The 23,074-nt window shown below is 59.5% G+C and overlaps 2 protein-coding genes across 6 annotated transcripts in view; one reads left to right on the top strand and one right to left on the bottom strand.

Moving 5' to 3' along the window:
- Nucleotides 1-4,048: 4,048 nt before the first annotated feature.
- Nucleotides 4,049-21,213, top strand: LOC106847590 (fatty acid desaturase 3). Of its 5 annotated transcripts, XR_011495123.1 has the most exons (13): nt 4,049-4,432; nt 9,758-9,868; nt 10,411-10,608; nt 11,101-11,202; nt 11,336-11,458; nt 11,733-11,793; nt 12,427-12,503; nt 12,992-13,089; nt 13,489-13,585; nt 13,737-13,816; nt 14,046-14,171; nt 19,136-19,237; nt 20,111-21,213. XR_011495123.1 is itself a non-coding variant. In XM_070487973.1 (12 exons), the coding sequence occupies exons 1-12, from the start codon at nt 4,208-4,210 to the stop codon at nt 19,140-19,142; spliced, it is 1,305 nt and encodes a 434-aa protein (XP_070344074.1). In that variant the 5' UTR covers nt 4,049-4,207; the 3' UTR covers nt 19,143-19,254. The 5 variants fall into 5 exon arrangements, 4 of the variants coding, with proteins under 4 accessions (XP_070344074.1, XP_044605810.2, XP_070344075.1 ...); XM_070487973.1 differs by lacking the exon at nt 20,111-21,213 and having other exon boundaries at nt 19,136-19,254; XM_044749875.2 differs by lacking the exons at nt 19,136-19,237; nt 20,111-21,213 and adding an exon at nt 15,481-15,667.
- FADS2 (fatty acid desaturase 2) overlaps nt 21,130-23,074 on the bottom strand; it is a 34,724-nt gene continuing 32,779 nt past the window's right edge. Inside the window, exon 12 of the mRNA XM_014866880.3 lies at nt 21,130-22,929. Coding sequence (XP_014722366.3) covers nt 22,878-22,929 — 52 coding nt within the window. The 3' untranslated portion in view covers nt 21,130-22,877. The remainder of the gene's footprint in view (nt 22,930-23,074) is intronic.

The following is a 23,074-nucleotide window of genomic DNA, read 5'->3' as shown; positions in this document are numbered from 1 at the left end:
TCTGGCACTGAATAGGGCTCTTCTTTGTCTTCCAGAGCGGCAGAGACGGGGTCAGGCAGTTGCTAAGCTGGATGAGCATCTGGGTCTGTTTCCCACACTTACTTCATTATAGCTGCCCAGCCCCCTGCTCTGCATGCTTGGGGGCAGGAGGGCTCTCTGGCGGGAAGAGGAGCTGCTGAGGGGTTCGGCTCTTGGAGTTGCGGGGGGAGGGGTTAGCTGACATCAGCCACACAGTTGTTGTTCCTCAAGTGAATTTTCTAGAGAACCCACTTGGACCTCTCGAAGTGCCTCTGGCACATGTGGCCACCTCTTTAAAGCTAGCACCGACCACGGCCACTGAGCCCAAACCCAGCCCCACGTTGGCCTTTCCCAGCGCTCTGCTGGGCCACATTTGCAATCTGCCAAACCTGGTCCGACTGGATTCTGCCTGGGCTGTGTATTTGGGCAAGTCGCTTCTCTCTGGGCCTCAGTTTTCTCATCCGTGAGTTGGGAAGATTGGTTGAAACGACCTTTGCAATGTCTGCCTGCTCTTTTTTTTCATTTTTTAAAAATCATGGTAAAAAAATACATAAAACTTACCACCTTAACCTTTCTTAGATGCACCGTTCAGGAGCGTCAAGTGTATTCACATTGTTGTGAAACGAACCATCTTGCTAATCTGAAACTCTGTAGCCATGCACAACTCCCTTCCCCCACGCCTGGCAACTGCCATTCTAACATCCTTTTTATGGGAATCTGATGGCTTTGGATACTTGATATAGGTGGAATCATACAATGTTGGTCCTTCTGTGACTGGCTTATTTCACTTAGCATAATGTCCTCGAGGTTCATCCATGTTGTAGCATATGACAGCATTTCCTTCCTTTTTAAGGCTGAATAATATGCCATTGTAGGGATGGACCACATTTTCTTAATCCATTCATCCGTTGATGGACATTTGGGTTGCTCCTACCTTTTGGCTATTGTGAGTAATGCTGCTGTGAACATGGGGGTGCAGATAGCTCTTTCAATCCCTTTGGCTATATACCCAGAAGTGAGCTGCTGGATCATATGATATTTCCGTTTTTAACTTTTTGAGGCTCCTGCATACTGTCCGCCACAGCAGTTGCCCCATTTTACGGTCCCACCAACAGGGCACAAGCGTTCCAATTTCTCCACAGCCTTGCCAACACTTGTTATGTTGGTGTTTTTGCTAATAGCCATCCTAATGGCTGTGAGGGTATATCTCATTGTAGGTTTTTTTTTTTTTTCCCGAGGAAGATTAGCCCTGAGCTAACTACTGCTAATCCTCCTCTTTTCTTTTCTTTTCTTTTTTTTTTTTTTTTTTTTGCTGAGGAAGACTGGCCCTGAGCTAACATCCATGCCCATCTTCCTCTACTTTATACATAGGACGGCTACCACAGCATGGCTTTTGCCAAGCAGTGCCATGTCCACACCCGGGATCCGAACCGGCAAACCCTGGGCCGCTGAGAAGCAGAACCTGCGAACTTAACCACTGCGCCACCTGGCTGGCCCCTCATTGTAGTTTTTATTTGCATTTCTCTGATGGTTAAGGATGTTGAGCATCTTTTCATGTGCTTGTTGGCCATCTGTACGCATCCTCTTTTTACTAAGGGGCGTTCTAGGGAGCTCCAAGGTGCCGTCGCAGTGATGTCTTCAGGGAGAGTCATGGCTGCTAGGGCCACAGCTCTTGAATCATTCTGTGGCCCCCACGTCCCCAGATCCCATCTTTCACAGAAGCACAGTGTCCAGGGCCTGGTAACCAAGGTTTCACCTTTCACTCAAAGCCAGCTCATACAGCTCTGACTTGAGTCCTGTTTGTGTTTGCTGCCTAGAACAAATACTTGCACTTTATGACTGCTCTTTCTGCAAGGAAAGAGCTCTTTCGTAAATTTGCCTGGCTGGGTCACTGCTGCACCTGTGCGGCTTGCCCGGGGCCTGCTGGCCTGCACAAGCACCCCTTGGCTCCAGGACAGTGGCTGGCTGCTCCCTAGGAGGGTGGAGACTTCAGTGTGTCCAACAGAAGGTCTGTGTGGCAGCTTGTGGCAGGCAGAAGCCCAGCAGACGGTGGGACAGGGGCTGTATTCAAGTGGTTTGAAGAGGTCCCCTCAAACCTGGAGCACCGCCCTTCCCAAAAAAATGCTCCAGCTGTCCAGACCCTCCCTTGCCTTTCTGGCCAGTTCCTCTCTCCCTCTGCCTAAACCTGTGGCCCGATGGCAGCTCAGGAATACAAAGTGGTGTCTGTCCCTCTTCAAGTGGTGTGGGAAGCCTCCCTGACAGGGGTTTGGAACAATGTAATCCCAAATCCCCCCAGGCCTCCTGACTCCAGGAAAGTTGTAAGATCCACTGAGTTGAACCGCGGAGGGGTAAAGTGACCTATATAAGACCCCAAGACCTGCAGAGAAATCACGTTAGAAGCTGTTTGGGAGGCGGGGGAGGAGGTACAGTTCAGGCTTTACAAGAACACAGCTCCAGGTGACAGGAGGGCTTGACCCCCTCTCTCCTTGCTGGGATGAAGTGGCTGGAGGGGTGGCATGGCCCCCAGCCCCGTCCTTGCTTTACCTCCTGGGGGACTCTGTGCAGGCCTTCATCTTCCTCATCTCTCTAGGAGCAGCTGGGGCAAGCGGGTGTTCTAACCCACCCCAAGCGCCCACTGCCTCATACATGAGCTGAGATGAGGCCAGGGGCCAGGGAAGGGGCCAGGAGTGAGCATCTGACCACTGAGGGCTCCTGAAGACAGAGTGAGGGCCAATTCCCGTGGGGGGCCTGGATTGGGGTGCAGGAGGTTCATTTCCTCCAAGAGGCTGCTGCCTCCATCCTTGTGCCAAGGTGTGAACATGATGGGGGCAGGGATATCTGCAGTCACCTCCGGCCTTAGCTACCAGTCAGACACCTGGAGCCCTCTCCGCCCAGACACACACCCTTGGCGAGGGGAGTGGTGAGGACACCTCCGCCGAGAGGGCTCAGGCAGCCCAGGGAGAGGTAATGGCAGGGCCTTATCTGTTGTCCTGGCAATGGAACGCAGGTGCTCCTAGTACCAATGAGAACCCAGAGGCCCCCTCAGCCCTTCTTCAGGCCCTGGCCCGCCTGTCCCACAGATAGCAGCTACAGTGATTTCCTACAAATTGTTAAAAGCAAGATAAAATGTTAACTCAGAGAAATATACTTAGGGTGCCCAAAGTGTCTTCCCGGAACCCGCACATCAGCATCCCCGCATCAGCATCCTCTGGCAACTCGGTGGAAATGCAAGTCTCGGCCCCCACGCCAGGGCTGCGGAATCCCACTCTAGGGGTGGGCCCAGCAGCCTGCCTTCCGAAGCCCTCGGTGATTCTGACAACTTCTAAGGACAGGTATCTTTATGGCCAAAAAAATACAAAGTAATTTGGGGGGCAAGCTACACTCTCAAAAGGGCTTGAATTTATTTAAGGAAAATATGTGAGAGGGGGCTGCAACACATAAGCCACCCAGCTGAGCACCTGGTGAATGACAGCGCCCTGCTACTGACTGGGGCGCCCCTGCTGCCCTTCCGCCCCAGTGGCCACCCCTCAGCATCCTCAACCCTGCCCAGCTGGCCTGCGTGGCCCTCCAGGAGTCGGGTGGGACTCGGTCAGTCCCTCAGCCCCAGTGGCGGCCCTGCTGCACAGACGCTGGGGGCCCACTGTTTGCAAGCTGTTTACAACCATCCCAAGGTAGCCTGCCAGCTCTGTGCGCTCGGAATTTTACGCGCCAGGAGCGCGCCTGGAAGCCCATTCTTCGCAGACTCTTGTTCCTGGCCCGAGCCGCAGACCTGTGCTCCCGAGGGCACGGCGGTCACCAGCTGTGTAACCATCCCGCATACGGCTCCCACGCGAGCCCGGAGCCCAAGAATGGATCTTGCCGCCGAAAGGGCGGGTCGCTCGACACCGCCTCCGGAGCGCGGCGCAGCCAATTGGGGCCGAGGCACTGCGCGGGGATTGGAGCGGCCGCGGGGCCGCGCGGCGGGGGCCGGGGCAAGGCGGTGCTGTCCGCGCGGTTATAAGCAAAGGAAAAGTTCCCTGCGCCGGGAGTCGGGCAGGTGCACGGTCTTACGGCGGCCGCAGCTGCGGGGCGGGGCTGCGGAGGCTCGGTGGCGGCGGCGACAGCTCCCGGGAAGGCGACTTCGCGCCCCTCGGCTTCTCGCTCGGCCCTCCGAGAGGTCTCGGGTTCCCGAAAACTGCTGCACGCAGCCATGGGTGGCGTCGGGGAGGCTGATGGGGGGCCAGGGCCGCATGAGGGGCCCGCGCAGCTGGGGGCGCCGCTGCCCACCCTCCGCTGGGAGCAGATCCGTTCGCACAACCTGCCCGGCGACAAGTGGCTGGTCATCGAGCGTCGCGTCTACGACATCAGCCGCTGGGCGCAGCGGCACCCGGGGGGCAGCTGCCTCATCGGCCACCACGGCGCCGAGGATGCCACCGTAAGGAAGCCCACGGCGGGCGGAGCAGAGCCTGGTGCTCGCTGGGGCCTGGTCGTGGGCACACTGCCCTGCTCCACCTGCGGGGTCTTCGCATCCTTTCTACTCTTGCTGACCATTGATCTCCAGGCCAGGGACTCAGAGTTGGGATGGACTAGCCAGGGCCTGATGTGGGGTAAGGAAGCCACGTCCCTGCATGGGGCACCGCACCCCAGGCCCTGGACCCGGGCTGGGCTGGAGCAGGTCTGTGCGGGAGGGAGGGTCTCTCGGAGGCGGGTGTGTCCCCTCCCTGCTGCTCTGAGTTTCTTCCTCTCAGTTGAGTCCCCAGACCAGGTCCCTCATGCCGGGGTGCCAGAGGTAGGGTGAGGTGCCTGAGGGATGCGGAGATGTGCCATCAGAGGCTGGGAGCTGGGCAGCAAAGCTTGGGCAGGGCCCAGAGGTCTGTGGCTTTCCCAGGAGCTGCTGTAAGTGGCCCCGCGGAGCAGTGACTCACCTCTCCTGGCCTGGCAGCTGCACACCGGAGAACTTTGCTAGCCAAGGCTGGGTGGGCCTCCTCAGGAAGCACAGTCACCCCCAGCAACAGGTTGGGCCCTGGGGACCCCGACTTCCCCTTCCCAGCTCACGTCTAGGCAAGTCTTGGCCAAGGATGGATGTGGCCTGGTCCAGTAGGACCATCTGGCTGGAGACCAGTGGCCAAGCAGCCTGTGGGGATGACACTCATCACCAGCCTCTGTCCCACAGTCCCCCATCAGGAGAATAGGAATTGCTGGTATAGCATCTCCATGATGCTCTGTCCTTGACCATCCAGAATTCTAGGTTGGCCCCCCTGGGTACCAGGAATGTCTTCAAGATTGCAGGGGATGCATCCCTATCTGGCAGAACTTAAGGCAGCAGAAGAGATGGTGTCCTGTCCCAGGAGGGCAGTGTCCCTGTTGCCAGGGCCACCTGCTCTCTGCCTTCTGCTCTCTCCCCTGGGTTAGCTAATCTGCACAGGACTCTTTTAGGGAGAAAAGTCTCTCTTCCCTGCTTCCACCCCAGGAAGCTGAGGGGTTAGCATCAGAAGCCTCCTGAAATTCTAGAAACTGACATAAGCCTTGTCTGTCAGTGCTGAGGGGCCGGGTGGTGGCCACGGAGTAGAAGCTGACCGTGGGCCAATGAGTATGTGACCTGTCTGTGTGTGAACACTGCGTGCATTTGTGTGTGTGGTTGTACATGTATGTCATTCTGCCAGGGTATGGGGCGGTGAGGTGCCACGGCCCCTCCCCCCTTAGCCTGGCTGAGCCCTGGCCACCCTTCCAGGATCTCATGGGTATCTGCTTTGGGCTTTTTCAACCTTTGACCTGCAGGTCGGGATGGAGGCAGATGAAAGGAAGGATGACAGAGAGCGTTTATTAATCGCTTTTTCCTGCCTGGTGCCTGGGCCTGTGCCGGGGGCCATCCCCTATGGGACCCCATCATTACAGTTAGCTCTTGACCCTGAGACCTCCATCTGACAGTTTTCTCATTGATTCATCACCAGTAAGGTCCGTTTCCCATTTCCAAAAAAACAATCTGTTTGTCCCCTGGGGCTGGGTCCTGGCTCTGCCACTGGAGGCTCTGAGTGACCTTGAACCAGGCATGTCACTCCTCTCAGCCTCAGTTTCCTCATCTGTAAAGTAGGGGCAGCTGGGCCAGACAGTGAGCCAGCGGACGGCAGGACCATGCCTTCTCAGCTCCGTGGCCCCAGAGCTGCCATGTAGTGGTTCCTGGTCAGTATATGTTGTTGGCTGATAAGTGTGAATGTGCCCCACAAACTGTAGAGTGTGGTGGAACAGCCATGGCCTAGCCACCCGTTTGCTGGGTGACGTCGTCTGGTTCTATCGATGTCTGTAACAGGAAGGAGTCGCTATATGCCATCTCTCAGCTTCCTCAAGGCCCCAAACTCTGGACTGGTATTGCCAGAAATACCCGGTCCGTTCAGGCCAAAGGGAAGATGAGGTGGCTGGGGCTGGGGGACCTCAGTCTTTGTCTACAGGGCAGACCAGGGATGAGACCAGCCCACTGGCCCATGTGGTCAGGCCCAGAGCGCAGGTACCCCATCCCAGGCCCTGGAGCACAGGTGGGGCAGGGCCAGCCCTCTTGCCAGGGCTGTGTTCCCACAGGCACCCCTCACCAGCCCTGACCGCCCATCAGCTGTTCTCACGTCCAGGCAACAGAAACCTTCCTGCCAGGAAATTCCCAGAGTTCCTGTGCCATGAAGTCAGCCTGTGGCCATCCCGGGATACAAAGTCGAGTACTCTGGGGAGAGAGCTCTGGGCCCTGGGCCAGGTTTGTCTAAGAGTCACAGGCGGCCTGAGACAAGTGGAACTAGCCTGGGGTGGGCAGCAGTCTACCAGGAGCTGGTGCCAAGCTCGCACTCCATGCCGGGCTCTGAATTCGGCACTTGATTCATAGATTCTCTTTTAATCCTCAAGCTACTCCTAGGAGGCAGGTCCTATCATGGTTATTCCCACTTTACAGATCAGAAAGCTGAGGCTCAGAGAGGCAGGGAGACTGGACATTAAGTGGTAGGTCTGGGATCTGAATCCACAGCCCATGCTCTTAACCACATGCTACACCGAGACTTGGCGGTTGATTCCATTCATTGGTTCATTCTTCAGTTAGTGAGTCATTAAACCCCGCAGGCGATATTCAATGAGCATCTTCTATGCACCAAACTCTCTTCTAACTGCTGCAGATAGAGCTGTGAACAAAACATTGCAAGGAGTTCCTTGGCAGAGGGACCAGCTAGAACAAAGCCTCAGTGGGGCCGGACTCTGGTATTCCGTGCGTGCAAGGAACAGCAAGGCTCTCGGTGTGGCTGGAGCAGAGCAGTGGGGAGGGGACAGGCAGTGAGGTCCAGAGGTCGCAGGAGGCTCCTGCTGGGCTTCTGGGTCCTTGGAAGCAGGACTTTGATTTTATTCTTTTTTTTTTTTTTTCTCCCGAGGAAGATTAGCCCTGAGCTAACTACTGCCAGTCCTCCTCTTTTTTGCTGAGGAAGCCTGGCCCTGAGCTAACATCCGTGCCCATCTTCCTCTACTTTATATGTGGGACGCCCACCACAGCATGGTGTGCCAAGCGGTGGCATATCTGCACCCGGGATCCGAACCGGCGAACCTGGGCCGCTGAGAAGCGGAACGTGCGCACTTAACCGCTGCGCCACCGGGCCGGCCCCGGATTTTATCCTAAGGGGGCCTTGGAGGGCGGGGCGGGAAAGCCAGAGGAATCTGATATACATTTAAAAGGATCCCTAATGGGGAGGGGAAGGCAGAGCCTCCCAGGAGAAGGGCGGGGACTAAGGGAGGGGATGATGGGTGCCTGCGTCCGCCAGGGGAGGCCATTCGGAAGAGGTGGCCCTTCACCTGGGCCCTGAAGGGTAGGCGTGGCCAGGGCAGAGGTCAAGAGATGCTGCCGGGTGCAGGTGCACCAGCAGGCGCCATTAGGATTTAGTGTGGTCTTCAGACACCAGCCGGCACTCCTCTTAGCTCATTTCACGGGATGAGGAGACTGAAGCTGCATAGGGGTGGTGTGAAGGAGCTTCTGGGAGCCCTCGAAGGGCCGGGCCTGAGTCCTTGGGCTTGGGGGTGGGGTTTGTGTCCAGGTGGGGGCTGGGGCGGGGAACAGATCCTAGGCTCTCGAGTGAGGATGGGGCACGAGTGAGGGTGGGGCACGGAGGCAGGCTGGCCTTGAGCCAGACACATGGCTCCGGAGCCCATGCTGCCTCCGCCCACTGCTCCAGCTGCTTTGAAAGCCCCACTGCCTAGCGGCCACTCCCTGTTTAGTGTGACCTCTCTGGGCTCTGTAGGCGTTTCCTGCAAGCCCCTTCCCAGGGGAGCTGCAGTGCCTGGCTCCCTCCCTGGGCTGTCTGGCACTGGGCAGGAACACGGTGTGCAGAGGTGGGGATGCTGGCGGTCCGAGTTTGTTGGCAGCCTTCGTTCTTTCTTCCCGAGGGTCCCAAGCTGCCATGGGTTTCTGATGAAACAGTCGGGAAGAGCCAGAGCTCAGTGGTAGAGAGAGGACCAAGTGCCAGAGGGCCTGGCTGCCTCGGGGCCACCGCTGGGTCTCTGACACCTGTGAGGCCAAGGGTGCTGGGTGGACGAGGCCCTAACGTGTGTGCCAGCTCGTCAGCAGGGACACCAGGGGTGCTGGGGGACAGGGGCAGCCTCCTGGGGGCGTCTGTCTGTGCGCTGGGCTCCGCTGTGCAGACAGGAGTTAGATGTGCCATGTTCAGAGCCGTGTGCCTCAGTTTCCTCATCTATAAAAGGGGAACACTACAGAGAATGCTTCCCCATTGGCCTCCCGTGAGGAGTGCCAGCGAGAGGATGGGGGGAGTGTCCGGGGCTGGGCGTGAGACCCTGCTTCATCTTCCCCCCCAGGGTGAAGGAGGGAGGGAAGGACTCCTGGGGGGTCCTCTGAAGCACCTCTCCCCACCCCCCATCTCACCACCCACCGCTGTCTCCTCAGCAACTTGCTTAAGGAGCAGACTCAGACCACCCGAGCCCCCAGCAGCCCTGCTCCACTCCCTTGCTGGGGTGGAACATTCTGCTGCCCCCATTCCCACTGTGGCTCTGGGGTGGAAGGCTGCCTGCCCCTCCTGTTCCTCCTTCTCAGGCTGGCCAGGACTTGACTGGCAGGGTGCGTTCCACTCTCTACCGCGCACCCCCCCACAGGCACTCAATCTGAGCAGACTCAGGAGGGGGACGCATCAGGCCGGTGGGGGCTCAGAGCAGAGCTCAGCTGTGGAGTTCTTGATGGATGCCAGGCCCCTTCTAAGTGCTCCACCTGCACTGACTCCGTCCTCTCAGCAGCCCCAGGAGATGGGCATTTGTGGCTCCTGGTTTACTGAGGAGAAAATACAGAATGGAGAGGGGGTGCGATCTTGTCTGTGGCTCTGAGGCTCAGCTCCTAAGTGGCGGCTCACATTCCATCCCCAGCAGCCTGGCTCCCAAGGCCCCTCCAGCTCCGGCCCCTGAAACAGCTGCTCCACAGAGCTCATGGCTGGGCTGAGGGGCAGGACAGGAGCCACTCCAAGGTTTCCAGGGACCAAGGCGGGGCTGGGTGATAGCTATATCCTGGGAAGGCACAGACTTCACGGAAGAGAGACCTGGGATGCAAACCCAGCTCATGGGCAAGGCTGACCCGGGCCGTCCTATGTCTGTGCCCATGGAACAACCAGCTGATTCTCCATCCGTCTGTCTGTCTGTCTGCTCTGCCCTTCCATCAACGGTCCTTCCACCTTGTCTCTGCCTGCTGCCTCTGGGTGTTACTCCGGCTGTCTGTCTGTCCACCTGACTGTCTGCTCTCCTTCAGGATGTCTTCCACGCCTTCCACCAGGACCTCAATTTTGTACGCAAGTTCCTGCAGCCCCTGCTGATTGGAGAGCTGGCCCCAGAGGAGCCCAGCAGTGATGGACCCAAGAATGTGAGCAGGGCCCCAGTGGAGGCTAAGCCCCCAGTGGGGAGGGGGGGGTGCTGGAGGGAATGGGGGCATTGCCAGTAGCAGCTCCATCTGCCTTAGCCCAAGGGGACACGGGGCCCAGGCTGGGTTTACCATCCCTTCCTGGACAGGTAGTTGTAGCTATAGGGATGCCTGTGGGAGCCCGGGGTCCCAGATCCGGCTGGGCCAGCCACTTGCTGTGGGTCCCCAGGCAAACCCCTTCCCTGTTCTGGGCGTGGCATCCCCTTCTACAATGAGGATTTTGATGAGCTGAGCTCTAGGAGTTTTGCTGCTCCAGGTTTCTCTGCTTCTGACGTACCCCACGCCTTTTGTGGGGGGGAGCCTTCACCACAGCGAGCCCCCCAGCTCACACCCCAAGCTGGGGACTCTCGGCCCTCCATTTCTCTTGGTCACACTCCTTGTGTCTGGCACTGGGAGGAGCGGCCGAGGCACAGAGAGCTGTGGGGGGCTTCTGGGGACCACTGGGGCCTCACCTCCACGGCTGACCCCGCCCTCCACCATGGCAGACCGAGCTCATCGAGGACTTCCGAGCCCTGCGCCAGGCGGCCAAGGACATGAAGCTGTTTGAGACCAAGCCAGCCTACTTCGGTTTCATGATAGGCTTCATCCTGGCCATGGAGCTGCTCTCCTGGCTCACTGTCTGCCTCTTGAGCCCTGGCTGGCTGTCCAGCATCCTCACCACCTTCTTCCTGGCATCCTCCCAGGTAACCCCAGCACAGCCACCTAAACTGTCCGTCAGACACGGGGCCCGGCACACGCAAACACTCTGGACATGTTTGCTGAAGGAACAAATGAATGGATGAGCAGCCAGAAGCCCCATCAGGCATGGATCTGGGTGGCGGGGGTGTGGGGGGGGGGGGTGGTGGGGGGGGGGTTAAGCTGCATTTTAAATGAGCCGAGGAGCCTCTTTATTTAAGAAACCCTGAGCGAGCACTGTGCAGGGAGCCAGTAGACTATTACCCCAAACCTCCATGGCAGACTTGCAAGCCCCTAGACCTCCCAAAACTCGGTTGTCCTTGTCTGTAAAAAGAAGAAGCTGGCCCACAAGGGTCTAAAAAGGGAAATTAGCTGTAGGTGTGCCCCGCAAGCTGGAAGGGCTCACTGGGGCTGCAGGGCTGGGACCCCAGGTGGCCATCAGCCTCCCCCATGGCCGGAGCCAAGGTGCCAAGGCTCCTGACTCTTGCCTGTCTCGCCAGATGCAGTGCTGGTGTCTGCAGCATGACCTGGGCCACACCTCGGTCTTCAGGAAGTCCCGGTGGGACCACTTGACCCAGCAGTTTGTGATGGGGCATCTGAAGGTGAGGGTCGCGGTGGGTGGTGGGCAGCCAGGGGCTGAGTTGGGGTGCTGCACTGGGCCCGCCCACGTGTGCAGGCATGGAGTTGTGGACACAGCCTGGTCCCACCCCTGAGAGCCCCCCTCGTTCCCTACAGGGCTTCTCTACCCAGTGGTGGAACTTCCGCCATGACCAGCACCACGCCAAGACCAACGTCCTCCACAAAGACCCAGATGTGACCCTGGCTCCCATCTTCGTCCTAGGGGAGTTGTCCACCGAGGTGTGTGGGGTGGACATGGACACACTCAGGTTGGGCTGGCAGCTGAGGGGGGACAGGCAGCCACTAAGACCCCCACCGTGGCCCAACCCCAGCCCCTGACCAAGCCCCCCTCTCTAGCTTCAGGCTGAGCCCCTGCCCCGGGGGACCCCCTCCCCACCTCCCAGCCTGCTAGGGATGATGGGCCCCCTTGCCTTTGCCCCTTGGCCCCCTGACCCTGCCTTCGGGGAGGAGGGCCCAGGAAGCTTCTCTCCCCAGCCGCCCCCTGTCTCCACAGTACGGCAAGAAGAAGCACAAATTCCTCCCCTATAACTACCAGCACCTGTACTTCTTCCTGGGTGAGTGTCCAGTTGGCCTCCTGGGGTGGGGGTGTGGCTGGGGGGCCACACCTGAGCCTGCACTGGCCACACCACACCCGCTGTCACTGGACAGCTTCCAGCCCCCTCCTGTGGAAGGGGCAGCCTTGTTAATCCTCCCCGCGCAGGGCACCCCCAAGCTCTCACAGCCTCTGCTCTGGGCACCGCAGCCTGCACCCTCGTCTCTCTCCCACCACCGGGCCTTTGCCCAGCTGCTCCCTCTGCCTGGGGTCCTTCTGGCCAGGGGCTGTCCCAGCTCTACCCGGAGCTTCCTAGACCCCCGTCAGAATTCCCTTCTGCCCTCCCAGCAGGGCAGTTCAAAACCCAAGAGGGTTTGGGCCATTGTTGGAGCAAAGAGGGTGAAGATTTAAGGGTGGGGATGAGTAGGGCCAGCCCCCACCTGCAGAAGGGACACCAGAAGCGAGGGTCGGCCTGGGGAGGCCCAGCGCCCAGGAAAGCATGTGGATAATGCAGGGTCATCCCAGCTGGATAAGACCGGCACCAAGTCCCATTGGCGTCCACAGAGGAACAGAGCCCGGCTCCCCTCGTGCCCCCTGCCCCACCTGCTCGGCACCCTAGCCCTGCTCCTGAGCCCTCTCATGCCCCTCCTTGCAGTCAGCCCCATTTTCATCACCCTGGTGAACTTTAAGGTGGAAAGTCTGGTGTACATACTGACATACCGGCACTGGGCGGTGAGTGGGGGCCCTGCTCAAGTCCCCTGGGCATACGGCGGTGGTGGCGGGAGGTGGCGTGGGACAGGGCAGCCCCATCCACGAATGCAAACAGGTGCGTATGTGTGCATGCAAAAGCGTGGTACGTGTGTGTGTGTGTGCATGCGTGCACAGGGGGAGAGCAAGTGTGTGTGCAGGGCACGGTGTGGGTCTCTCACAGTGGGGTGCCCTCCCTGGGGGAAGATCCACCCTGCCGAGTCTGCTGGGCACGTGTCTCCCAGGCAGGGGTTCCCCCATCCCACCCACATCCACAGCCCCTTCACCTCCAAGCTCAGCCCTGTGAAGCAGGCAGGCAAGGACCCTGTCCCATTACCTTGAGAAAACCGAGGCCCAGGGAGGGGCAGTGACCTGTCCAGGACCCCGAGGCACATGGAGCAGAAGGGGTGGATGACCCCGGCTCCCCCTCCAGCTGCCTCGAGACCTCCGCCTTCCTCCACCCTCCTCTGCAGGACTTGCTCTGGGCCACCAGCTTCTACTTCCGCTTCTTTTTGTCCTACATCCCCTTCTATGGCGTTTCTGGGGCTGTGATCCTCTATGTGGTTGTCAGGTGAGGCCAGATTGAGAATGGCAGGGAGTGAGGAGGTCACACCTAGGCAGCAGGGGGCCCTGACCACAGCCGTCCATCCGTGGGGCCTCCGTTTCCTCATCTGCAGAATGGGGACAGCAGTACCGCCTCCCCTCCCTGGGTTGTCGAGGAGCCCAGTACGGGAGTGGCGGGATGCCAGGGGAGGCGGGTCTGGGGGAAGCAGCCTGGCTGGCAAGTGGCCCATGGATGCCCACCCTCATGAGCAGGGCTGCCCTGGGCTCAGGCTGGCAGTGGACACCGTTCCACCCACCAGCAGGGGAGGGGTTACTGCAATCCCATTGTCCAGATGAGAAAGCTGAGGCCCAGGTCTGGCCTGAGCGGTGAGCTGGCCATGGGGCAGTGCCTGAGCCTCCTCCACAGGGTCCTGGAGAGCCAGTGGTTCATGTGGGTCACGCAGGTAAACCACATCCCCAGGGAGATTGGCCGTGACAAGCACCGAGACTGGATCACCTTGCAGGTGTGGGGTTGGGTAGGGTACATGCTGGGGTGGGGGGCGGGTCCCCTCTGGGAGGATGGGGACCCCAATGGTGCTGCCAGGCTCAGGGGATGCCACGGGGTCAGGGCTCAGTGCCAGCCTCCCTCACCTCTGCCCCGCCTGCTCCTCGCAGCTGCTAGCCACCTGCAACGTGGAGTCCTCGCTCTTCCTCGACTGGTTCACCGGGCACCTCAACTTCCAGATCGAGCACCAGTGAGTGCGGGCCTGGGGGCCCGAGGGGGGTGGGGGGTACTGAGGCCTGAGCCCAGGGGCTGGCCAGGAGCTTCTCTGTCCAGTCCTTCGCCCAGGGAGGCCAAGACGTGAGCCCTGGATGCCCTGGGGGCCTGGGAGAGGTGGTGAGCGGGACCTGGGCAGTGATGGGTGGGCGGGACTCCCACTGGCGCCCGCCCACCCCACGTGCCAGCCCATGCTCTCCCCTCAGCCTCTTCCCCACGATGCCGAGATACAACTACCACAAGGTGGCCCCACTGGTCAAGGCGCTATGCGCCAAGCATGGCCTCAGGTACGAGGTGAAGTCCGTTCCCACCGCCCTAGTAGACATCATTAGGTAAGCCCCCCACTCATGGCAGCGCCCTCGGGGCCCTGCCCACCCTGTGCCCATCAGCCCCCTCCTCAGCGCAGCTCTCTGAGCCCACACGGGTCCCCTCTAAGAGCTGGCATTCGAGGCCTTTCCTATCAGCTCTCTGTCCTCAGACTGTACTCTCCTTCCCTTCCCCACATTCACTCAGGCAGCCAGCGTTTAGGGAGCAATTCCTGGGCCCAGGGCCTGGCCTAGGTGTTGTGAATACACCAGTGGGCAAAACTGGGCTGATGTCCTGGTTAAAATAACAAGTAATTTACATAAAATGTGAGACGGGAGAAGGGCTTTGGAAGAAAACAAAATAAAACCACAGTGCCTAAGGGTGGGGGCAGGAGAGGAGCTGGGGAGCCCCAGACTGGGGTTGTAATTTTTAATAGGGTGGCTGAATGGGTGGCATTGAGAAGATGACGTGAGCAGAGACCAGGAGGAGGGGAGAGGGCTGCCTATGGAGACATCTGGGGGAAAAATGTTTGGGCAGAGAGGAATGGCAGTGCAAAGGCCCTGAGGCAGGAGTGTGCTCGTATGTGGGAGAGCCGCTGAGCAGAGGAGGGACACACAGGACTTAGAGTCTAGAAAAATGCTCTGACTGTGGGAATTCACTGGTGGGGCAAGATTGGAAGCAGAAGGAGCAGAGCAGAGGGGCCCGCAGCTGTCACAGTGGAGGGGTGAGGGGGCTTGGCCCTGGCGGTCACCTTGGCAGTGGGCAACAGAGGTCAGATTCCCAGCCAGAGCTCATCCACCTCTGTGCCTTGATACAAGCTGTTCCCTTTACTTGAATGCCCTTCCTTCTGTACTGGCATTGGAACTCCTGCATGACCCTTCCCTGCCCGATCCTCTGAGCCCTTGTCACTCATCACAGCCCATTAGAATGCCTGGCACAGGCTTTCCTAGCAAGTTATTGCTATTTCTGGCTCCTCTGCCTGACATCAGGCTCCTGGTGGGCCGGGTCCATGCCTTACAAATCTCTGGGTCGCAGGGCCCCGCAGGAGGCAACAGAGGGAGAGAGAGAGCTGAGTGAAGGAGGGACAGGCCCACCCTGGCTCCTGCCTGGACTGAGCCTTAGCTGTGCCCGCCCCCCACCTTCCCCCGAGGTCTAGATTCCACTCCCGTTAATGAGTGTGGCCTCCTCTCCCAGTCCACCCCTCCCGCCCCACCCAGCTGCCTGGCCCCGGGGAAGGGGACCCGCAGGGGAATGAGGATGTCTCCACCTACCCTCATCATCTTGGGGGATCTTGAAATTGAGTCCCCAACACTCACCCTCACCCCCACCTCCCAGGACCCTGAAGAAGTCAGGCAACTTCTGGTTGGAAGCCTACCTCCACCAGTGAAGGCAGCACCAAGGGCCCCACAGCCACCACGCCGGCCCAGGCAGGCTCAACATCACCCCCACCCTCCTGCCTGGGGGGGCCCTGCCACCGTCCCGTCCTCGTTTCTGCTGTCTTCCCCTCTGCCCCCTGGCCTGTCTGCTTGGCAGCCCTAAGGCCGTGGCTCTCGGCCCAACAGGACCAGGGGGCGGGGGAATAGTACATAAAGCCACATGGTGAGCATGGCAGGTTTTCCTAGAGCAAAATTTAGGGAAAACGGTTATTTTTATATGAAACAAACCCAGATATATTATGAAGTAGAGTACTGAATTTGCATGAATTTTGGAGCCGGAGTCTGCCCCAGACTCCCGGAGAGGAGTTCAGGCCCGTGGGCCCTCAGGGTGTTGGGGAGTAGGGTAAGATGGTGGCTTTTGGGGTCCCCTCTGCTCTGGGTTGGGGAGCTGGCAGCTGGCCCGGGCTCGGATCTGCCTGAGGGCCTGGCCACTTCCTGTTCTTCACCCACTCACACAACCCTGGGCAGGTCACACTGGGCTCACATCACTTTACTCCTCTGCACCGTGGGACAGGGGCTGGTCCAGCAGGTGAGGGCCCAGGGCAGAAGGCCATGTCTGTAGCCACCCCCAGAGCACAGGAGAGGGCAGCCCGTATGTCCCAGCCATGCACTGGCCTCCTCCTGCAGCCTGGGTGATGAGGGGCCTCAGAGGCCCACGGGCAGTGGACCACCTGTCCATCTCAGTACTGTACTTGGCATCTCACTGGTAGGGCTGCAGCCTGACTGTGCTCAGTGTCCCACAGGAGGTGACACCGCATCTCCCCGGTGCCCACCTGGGGCCAGGTGCTTGCCTGCGGTTGCTTCAGGGAATAAGCTGGACCCCTGAGATGTGCCCCTTTCTGTCCCTGGAGTCGAGCGGCGTCCGGGGGCTCGCTGCGGCTGGCTGGTGTCCTTGGGCAGGTCGCTGTCCTTCACCCGACCTCGGGCTTCTCATCTGGAATTGGGTGTGGGTAGCGTGGGCTTGTGGTTTTCAGACAGTTCTGGGGAGAGGTTGGAGTTGCCTCTTGGGGCTTCTGGAAGGTGGGAAGAAGGGAGAGCTGGGCGGCTGGCCCCCTCCACTCCCAGCGACCATGTACTTCAGCAGCTCCAGGCTCAGCTGGAGGTTTCAGCTGAAGAAGTGTCAGCAGCTTAAAAAAAAACTTGAAATACAGAGCTAGGGTTTCTCTGAGGCCCTTTCTGGAGAGGAAGCTGGAGTCTCCCCACCGGCTGCAGGATTGCCCCCCACCCTTTGTCAGGGCTCCTGTTGTCCTGGACTGGGTTCCCTTCAGGCGGTGGACGGGCCACAGAGCCTGCTGCAATTCTGGTTCCCTCCTTCCCCGGAGCCCCAGCCCCACCCCGATCCACTCCACAGGGCTTCGATCCCCTCTTCTCTGGAGTCAGGCAGGCCCGGGGGGCTGGTCCTGCCTCTGCCAGGACTCAAGGCTGTGTGACCTTGGGGAAGTTATTCAGTCTCTCTGGTAGTGTGACCTCCTAGGGTGATGGAAGATGGAAGGGATGCTATGTGGAAGGCTCTTTGCATAGGGCCCAGCAACAGGGCTCCGAAATGGAAGATAAACACACACACAGATAAGGTGAACAGATTAGTGGTTACTAGAGGAGAAGGGGGTGGGGGGAGGACAAAATGGGTAAAGGGGCGCATATGCATGGTGACGGATAAAAACTAAACTATTGGTGGTGGAAACGATGCAGTCTATACAGAAACTGAAGTATAATGTACACTTGAAATGTACACAGTGTTAAAAGCCAGTGAAATCTCAATTAAAATAAAATAAAATAGCCAATCAAATGAAAAAAACAATTTATGCACAGTCCAACTCCCTGGGGCCACCACCTGCTCTCACCTGGCACAAACCCTTGGCTGTCTCTCAGCCCGTTTCCTCCTTGAGAAGTACTTTCTGCCTTGAAATCAAACTCCTTATGCCCAGAGCAAGTCCCACATCCAGGGTCCCTGCACAGCTGTTCCCTCTGCGGGGAGTCCCGCTTCCTGTTGCCGCTGTGGAAACCCTGCTGACTCCTGGTGCCATGTGGACTCTGGGATGGCATTCCCTCTAACCCCTGCCTGGGCGGACGGTCAGCGCATTTGGCTCTGATGCCCTTATCGGGAGATGTTAGCACCCTGGACTCCGGGGCAGCGCGTCCCGACCCAGCAGGAGCGCTGAGCCTGCAGCGCCACCCAGGGGCGCCCGGAGTACCCGCACTATTGTGGGGCTGGCCGTGCTCCGTGCTGCCCCTGGCGGTGGCCGTGGGGAGTGCGCCCTCCCGTCTGCAAACTGGTTGCCTCGTAACTTGCTTCGACCCTTGGGGACGCCCCTTGGCTTCAAGCAGCCTCTCCCTCCCCCCGACCTTTCCTTCTGGAGTCCTTCCTTGGCGGGTCATCTTTGCCCCTGTCGCACTCTGTCCCTCATGGTAATGCCTCTGGGGACAGGTCACCAACGCGCCCCTGAGCTGAGTTCCCCCTTCTCTGGAGGTTTCTTATGCAGTCACAGAACAAAGACTTAGGAAGCACGGACTGGGCTTGAAAAAAGGAGGGAGGGGCCTTGGGGGAACCTCTAAGAAACCCTGTGTCCTGCTTTACCGTCTGCACGGTCTTGGGTTCAGAGGAAAACAGAATTTCTGAGAAGCCATGACTGGTTTATTCATTCCTTCTATCAACCAGCATTTACTAAGTGTTTTGTGGGCTGGCCCGAGGCAGATGGTGCAAAAAGATTCCCAGGAACCAGCCCCTGCTGTAATGTGACAGACAGACTCCCTTGTGACAGGACAAGTCTCAGATCTTTTACTGGGTTTTCCCACACAGCCTCCCCGCCACGTGTCCTGGAGCACATGGCTGCCTCGGGCTCCATGGCCCTTTCCAAGCTCCGGGTACATGTCACTCATTCTCCTGGATACTTGCTCTTGACCCGGATGATTTGGAAGAAAGACCTCGATGCCTTCAAAACTCAAAGTAACGTACTCAGGATAGCAGAGGACAGCAGAGACATGAGCTGTCAATCCTGGCATGCGAGGTGGCCGCTGTTCTGCTGATGCACGAGCCAGTCTGGCTGGAACCGTAAAAACACAGGCGTTCTGGACCTGGAGCCCACCTTCTGCCTCCAGGCCTCAGTTTCTTCACAGATGGCTGTAGGCCGTCTCAGGCGTCAGACCAGGGGTCTTTGAGAGGCTGCATCCTGTCCAGAGAGGCACACCTCTCTGGGGATGGTGCAGCTGAAACAGCTGAGGAGTCTAGCTCAAGGTGCTGTCACATGCGGCGTGGAGGTCACCCCCAAGGGCAGTCCAAACCCAGCCTAGGTGGCTGCCACCTCCACCTGCCCTTTCTCACCAAACGCCTCCTCCCTCCTCCCAGTGGGCCAAGAGTCTTGTGTCCCGCTTGATGCCCAGGGAACTTGCCAGGCCACTGACCGCCTCTGGGGCTCCGGGTCCACATATGGCCCAGGCTGTTCTGCCAACCCCTCCTCTGGGCCGGGCGCCCTGCACACGTCCACACTACCCACCATGCTGATACCGTTTTATCGCGGTAGTGACCGCTGGTAAGTGAGCTCCTATCTCCTCCACAGGGACTAACCCCTTCACCGTCTCTGCCCGCTCGGGCCAGCTGTTGGGTCTCCTGAGAGCAGTCTGACATTTGGCATGATGGACGGGGGAACGCCCTGGTCTGGGTAACAGCCCTTCCCTTGCAGGGGGTGGAGATGGGCAGGCAGAGGGCTGGGTGAGGAGCAGGGATCTCGCGTGCATGCCCCGATCCAGCCACTGTCACCCAGTGATCTCAGGCCAGTCCTGTCCCCTCTGGTCTCGGCCTCCTCACCTGTGAATGGAAGCTTCGGGTCTTGGGATCGCTCAGGACATTGCTCTTTAGGGTGTCACAACTTTGGCAGGGAGTGGGGATCAGAAACACATTATTCTGCGTGTTGGGCAAAAGCCTCAGTACAGTTTGGGGGCGGGGGGGCAGTTAGGGAGCAGGTGTGGGTGTCCCCAGCTGCTCGCCCCAAGGGGAATAGTTCAGGATAAGGCAGGAGTGGGGGGAGAAGTCACAGAGAAGATCCAGGTGCCCATGGACCTGGGCCGAGATTCACCTGGTGCCCTCAGGGCTGCAGCATCCACGTGGTCCATCAGTCCTTCCCATCATTCTTCTCCTCCCCGGGACCCTGGTTGTCCCTGGTGATGGGCCCTGGACTTCCAGCTGGCAGGGGTGGGGGCCTGTACCACACCATCCTAGGAGTCGGGTGCCAGGCCCAGCCCAGGTAGGAGGCGGAACACAGGCAGAGGTAAGAGGGATGGAAAGTATGTTCCCCCAAGGTCTTCTAGCCTCAGAGGGCTCTAATGGGTCCAAGAGGGCAAGGCCAAGGTTCTCACAGGGGTTGAGCGATGACAGCATCCTTGGAGCCCTGCAGCTCAGTCTCTTCACTGTACAAATGGGGAGACAGTGAGCGGCCCAGAGGGCTGAGAGGGCAAAGGGCTCACCCAAGGCCATTCAGGGAGCCAGGGGTGGGTCCCGGCCTCCTGGCTCATCAGGGCTTCTTCTGCCCTTCTAGGACCTTCTCCAGAGTCTCTGCGCCCACAGGGGATCACACACACCCTACCTGACTCAGCTGGCTGTCCCTGCCAGCTACAGTGAGGTCACAGGCAAAACCAGAGGGGGCCGAGGGTCTACTCCGGAGCCCTCCCCACCCCTGCTGGGAGGCGATGCAAGGCCAGGTGGGGAGCCGCTGAAGTGCTGGGCACCCTCAACCTCTTGGCCCTTCCCTGGCACACCTAGCTGGACCTGCCAGCTGAGCCAGGCCACAGGCGGGTGATCAGAGCTGCGTGGGGGCCAGCGGGAGGCAAACCGCACAAGGGCCTGGCCCATTCCTTTGGACTCTTCCCAGGTTGGGGGTCAGACAGAATGAGGACTCAGTCTCTGTGCCACTGCCTATGAACTGGTGACGCTGGGCTGGGATGGCACGGGCCTCCCCCCCCAGGTTGTAGGGACCAAATGAGCCACTGCACAGGCACAGGGGCCACAAGATGGAAGCGTCGGTCTCCAGGGCTTTCCTCAGCCCCTTCTGAGATTCCCTTTGCCCTCAGGGCTCTGTGCACTGGCTGGGAAACAGGCAGAGGGGAGTCCAGCAGAAGCTGAGGCTGTGGGTGGGTGGACAGCTGGTCCCGGGATGAAGATGGTGAGAGACAGGGGAAATGAGGATGTAAGGAAGGCGGCCTGTGCCAGCCCCCCTTGCTGCCCTCCAGAGACCCTCTGGAAAGTCTCACATGGCTCTGGTGGTCTTTGGAGTTGGGTTTGCGTGAGCTGCTCCTTAGGAGGGAGGGGGGCCAATTTATCTGGGTCATTAGCCCCAAATTCCTGGCCTGGAGCACACTTCCAAGAAAGGGAGAGAAAGTTCTCTCACGAACAGAGGTAGCAGTGGGATCGGGGTGGATGACCCCAGGGGAGGGAGAAGAGAGAGGAAAAGGGCTCCCCGTGCCAAATCGTCACCAGACCCTGGCTCCTGCTGCGAGGCCCCTTCCTCCGTCCCGACACCCACCCGGCATAAGCATGCAGAAGCACAACGACAATGGCTGATGGAGGAAGTGAGAATAAAATTACTTCTTTTATTTCCAAAAAATGGAGAGATGGGGGAGCAACACAATAAAAATTAAGATCAGTTCCCTATGGATCCATCCTGCCTCTGGGGAGAGACAGCAGCTCCTGCTGTCATGTTCTCAGCTGGAGGGCCCAGGTTGCCATGGCAACCCAAAGTTCTGTCCGCTAGATGCTGGTCCCTCCTGGCTGGCCAGAGCTGGGGAGGGCCAGAAGCCCTCCACCAAAAGGCCCCCACTCTGAGTTTATTCCTGCCCCGCCCTCCCCTGAAGTTAAATATTGATTAGTGGGTTAGATTTCCGAATGCGCAACTCTGCCCCGCTCCCAGGGTGGCCTGCTCCCCTCCCTCCCCTCTCACTTTCCAATCCCCTCAGCCACCTGGCCTGCAGCCCCAAACTCCTCCTTGTCCCGGTTCCCACTTGGCCCTCATTAGGTCCCCCCACCCTCCACCCGATCCCCCGGCTCTTCAGGGTCACCTCCTCTGGGACTCCCTACCTCTCGGCCCCCCTGGCCCTCCCGACAGTCAGGGCCACCGTGGCCCCAGTGAGTGAGCCCAGCTCAGCCCACTGCAGGACCTGGGGGAGGCTGCGAGGGGCAGGTGGTAAAAGGCAGATTGTCACAAGGGCCAGCCCAGCTGCCACCCCCGTCACATTGTATCGTGTAGCAAAAGATTAAAAAACAGTAAAAGACACAAGAGAGCGGAAGACAGTGAGAAAGGACGTCCACTGGCAGCCCCGCCATGGGGAGGGGCTGTGATGAGCCCGAGGGCCCAAGACTGCTCAGGCCCAGCGGCCAGGGACTGGCTGGCACTGCCTGGCAGGGAACGGAGCACTTTGGAGAAGGGTCCGATCGCTCCAGAATCTTAGGTCTCCCAGGCAGGACCAACAGCTGAACGAGGTGGCGGGCCAGGGCTGAGCCTGCCAATCGGCTGACCCCCTGACCTGGGCACTGCCTCTGCTGAACCCACCTGCAGGACTGCTCCCTGGGACCCAAGGCCACTGGCTCTGGCGTCAGGAAGACAGCGGAAGGTGGTCAGATGGAGCTGCACAAACCCTGGGTCAGGGGGCTCCAGCGGGGCGAGGAGGACATTCCCTGCGCCCCAAGATCTGAGCTGCTGCACTGCAGGCGAAGGGACCCTGCAATCGGGGCTGGGGCCGTGGACATCTGACGAGAAAGTGGCGCCTGCGGGGAGGCCCCAAGTACCGACCTGGCAGTGAGAAGGACACTTTCCAACCAAGGGGTGGCCCGTGGGTGGCCATTGAAGGGTGGAGCTAGGCCTGCAGGCTCGGGGAGCCATCTTGCCCGAATAGGACAGGACCCAGCCTCACCGACCTCTGAGTAACTAAGGGAGAGAGGCGGGCAGCAAAGCCTGGAGGCTGGGCTGCCTGGGGAGCCATAGGCCGCTTCTGTGGACCTCTGGTCTGGCAGATGTTAGGGGCAGAGGGCGGAGGAGGGGTGGGGTCACCTCTCTATCTACTCCTGGGAGAAGGGGCTGGGAAGGGCGGGGAGAAGCCAGGCCGACAGATGGTGGGCCCCATGAGGAAGGGGGTTGGAGGGAGAAGTGAAGGGGAAAAGGAGAGAAAACAGGAGAAAGACCAAAATTGAGGTCTGTGAGCTGACGCACACCCCCAGCCTCCCGGATACCCCTCAGAACAAACCCCACCCCTCCCTTGGCCATCACGCCCGCCTGCTCCCCCATCCCCCTGGGCACCCCGAGGGCTGCAGCTTCATTTGTGGAGGTAGGCGTCCAACCACAGCTCCCCAGACTTCTTCAGGGACCTGAGAAAGAGAGGAGCGGGGATAGTCAGGAACCAGGAGGGTGGGCAAGGGAGGCCATGCTGGGGGCTGCCACAGTGTGGGGCCTGCAGGGCTGCTAGCTCAGAAGCCAGGCAATTCCTAGTAAGGGAGGTGGCCTGGTGGGGAC

Source organism: Equus asinus, chromosome 17, assembly GCF_041296235.1.
Source record: "Equus asinus isolate D_3611 breed Donkey chromosome 17, EquAss-T2T_v2, whole genome shotgun sequence".
Taxonomy (NCBI): Eukaryota; Metazoa; Chordata; class Mammalia; order Perissodactyla; family Equidae; genus Equus; species Equus asinus.
This window is presented reverse-complemented; position numbering and strand designations above follow the sequence as displayed.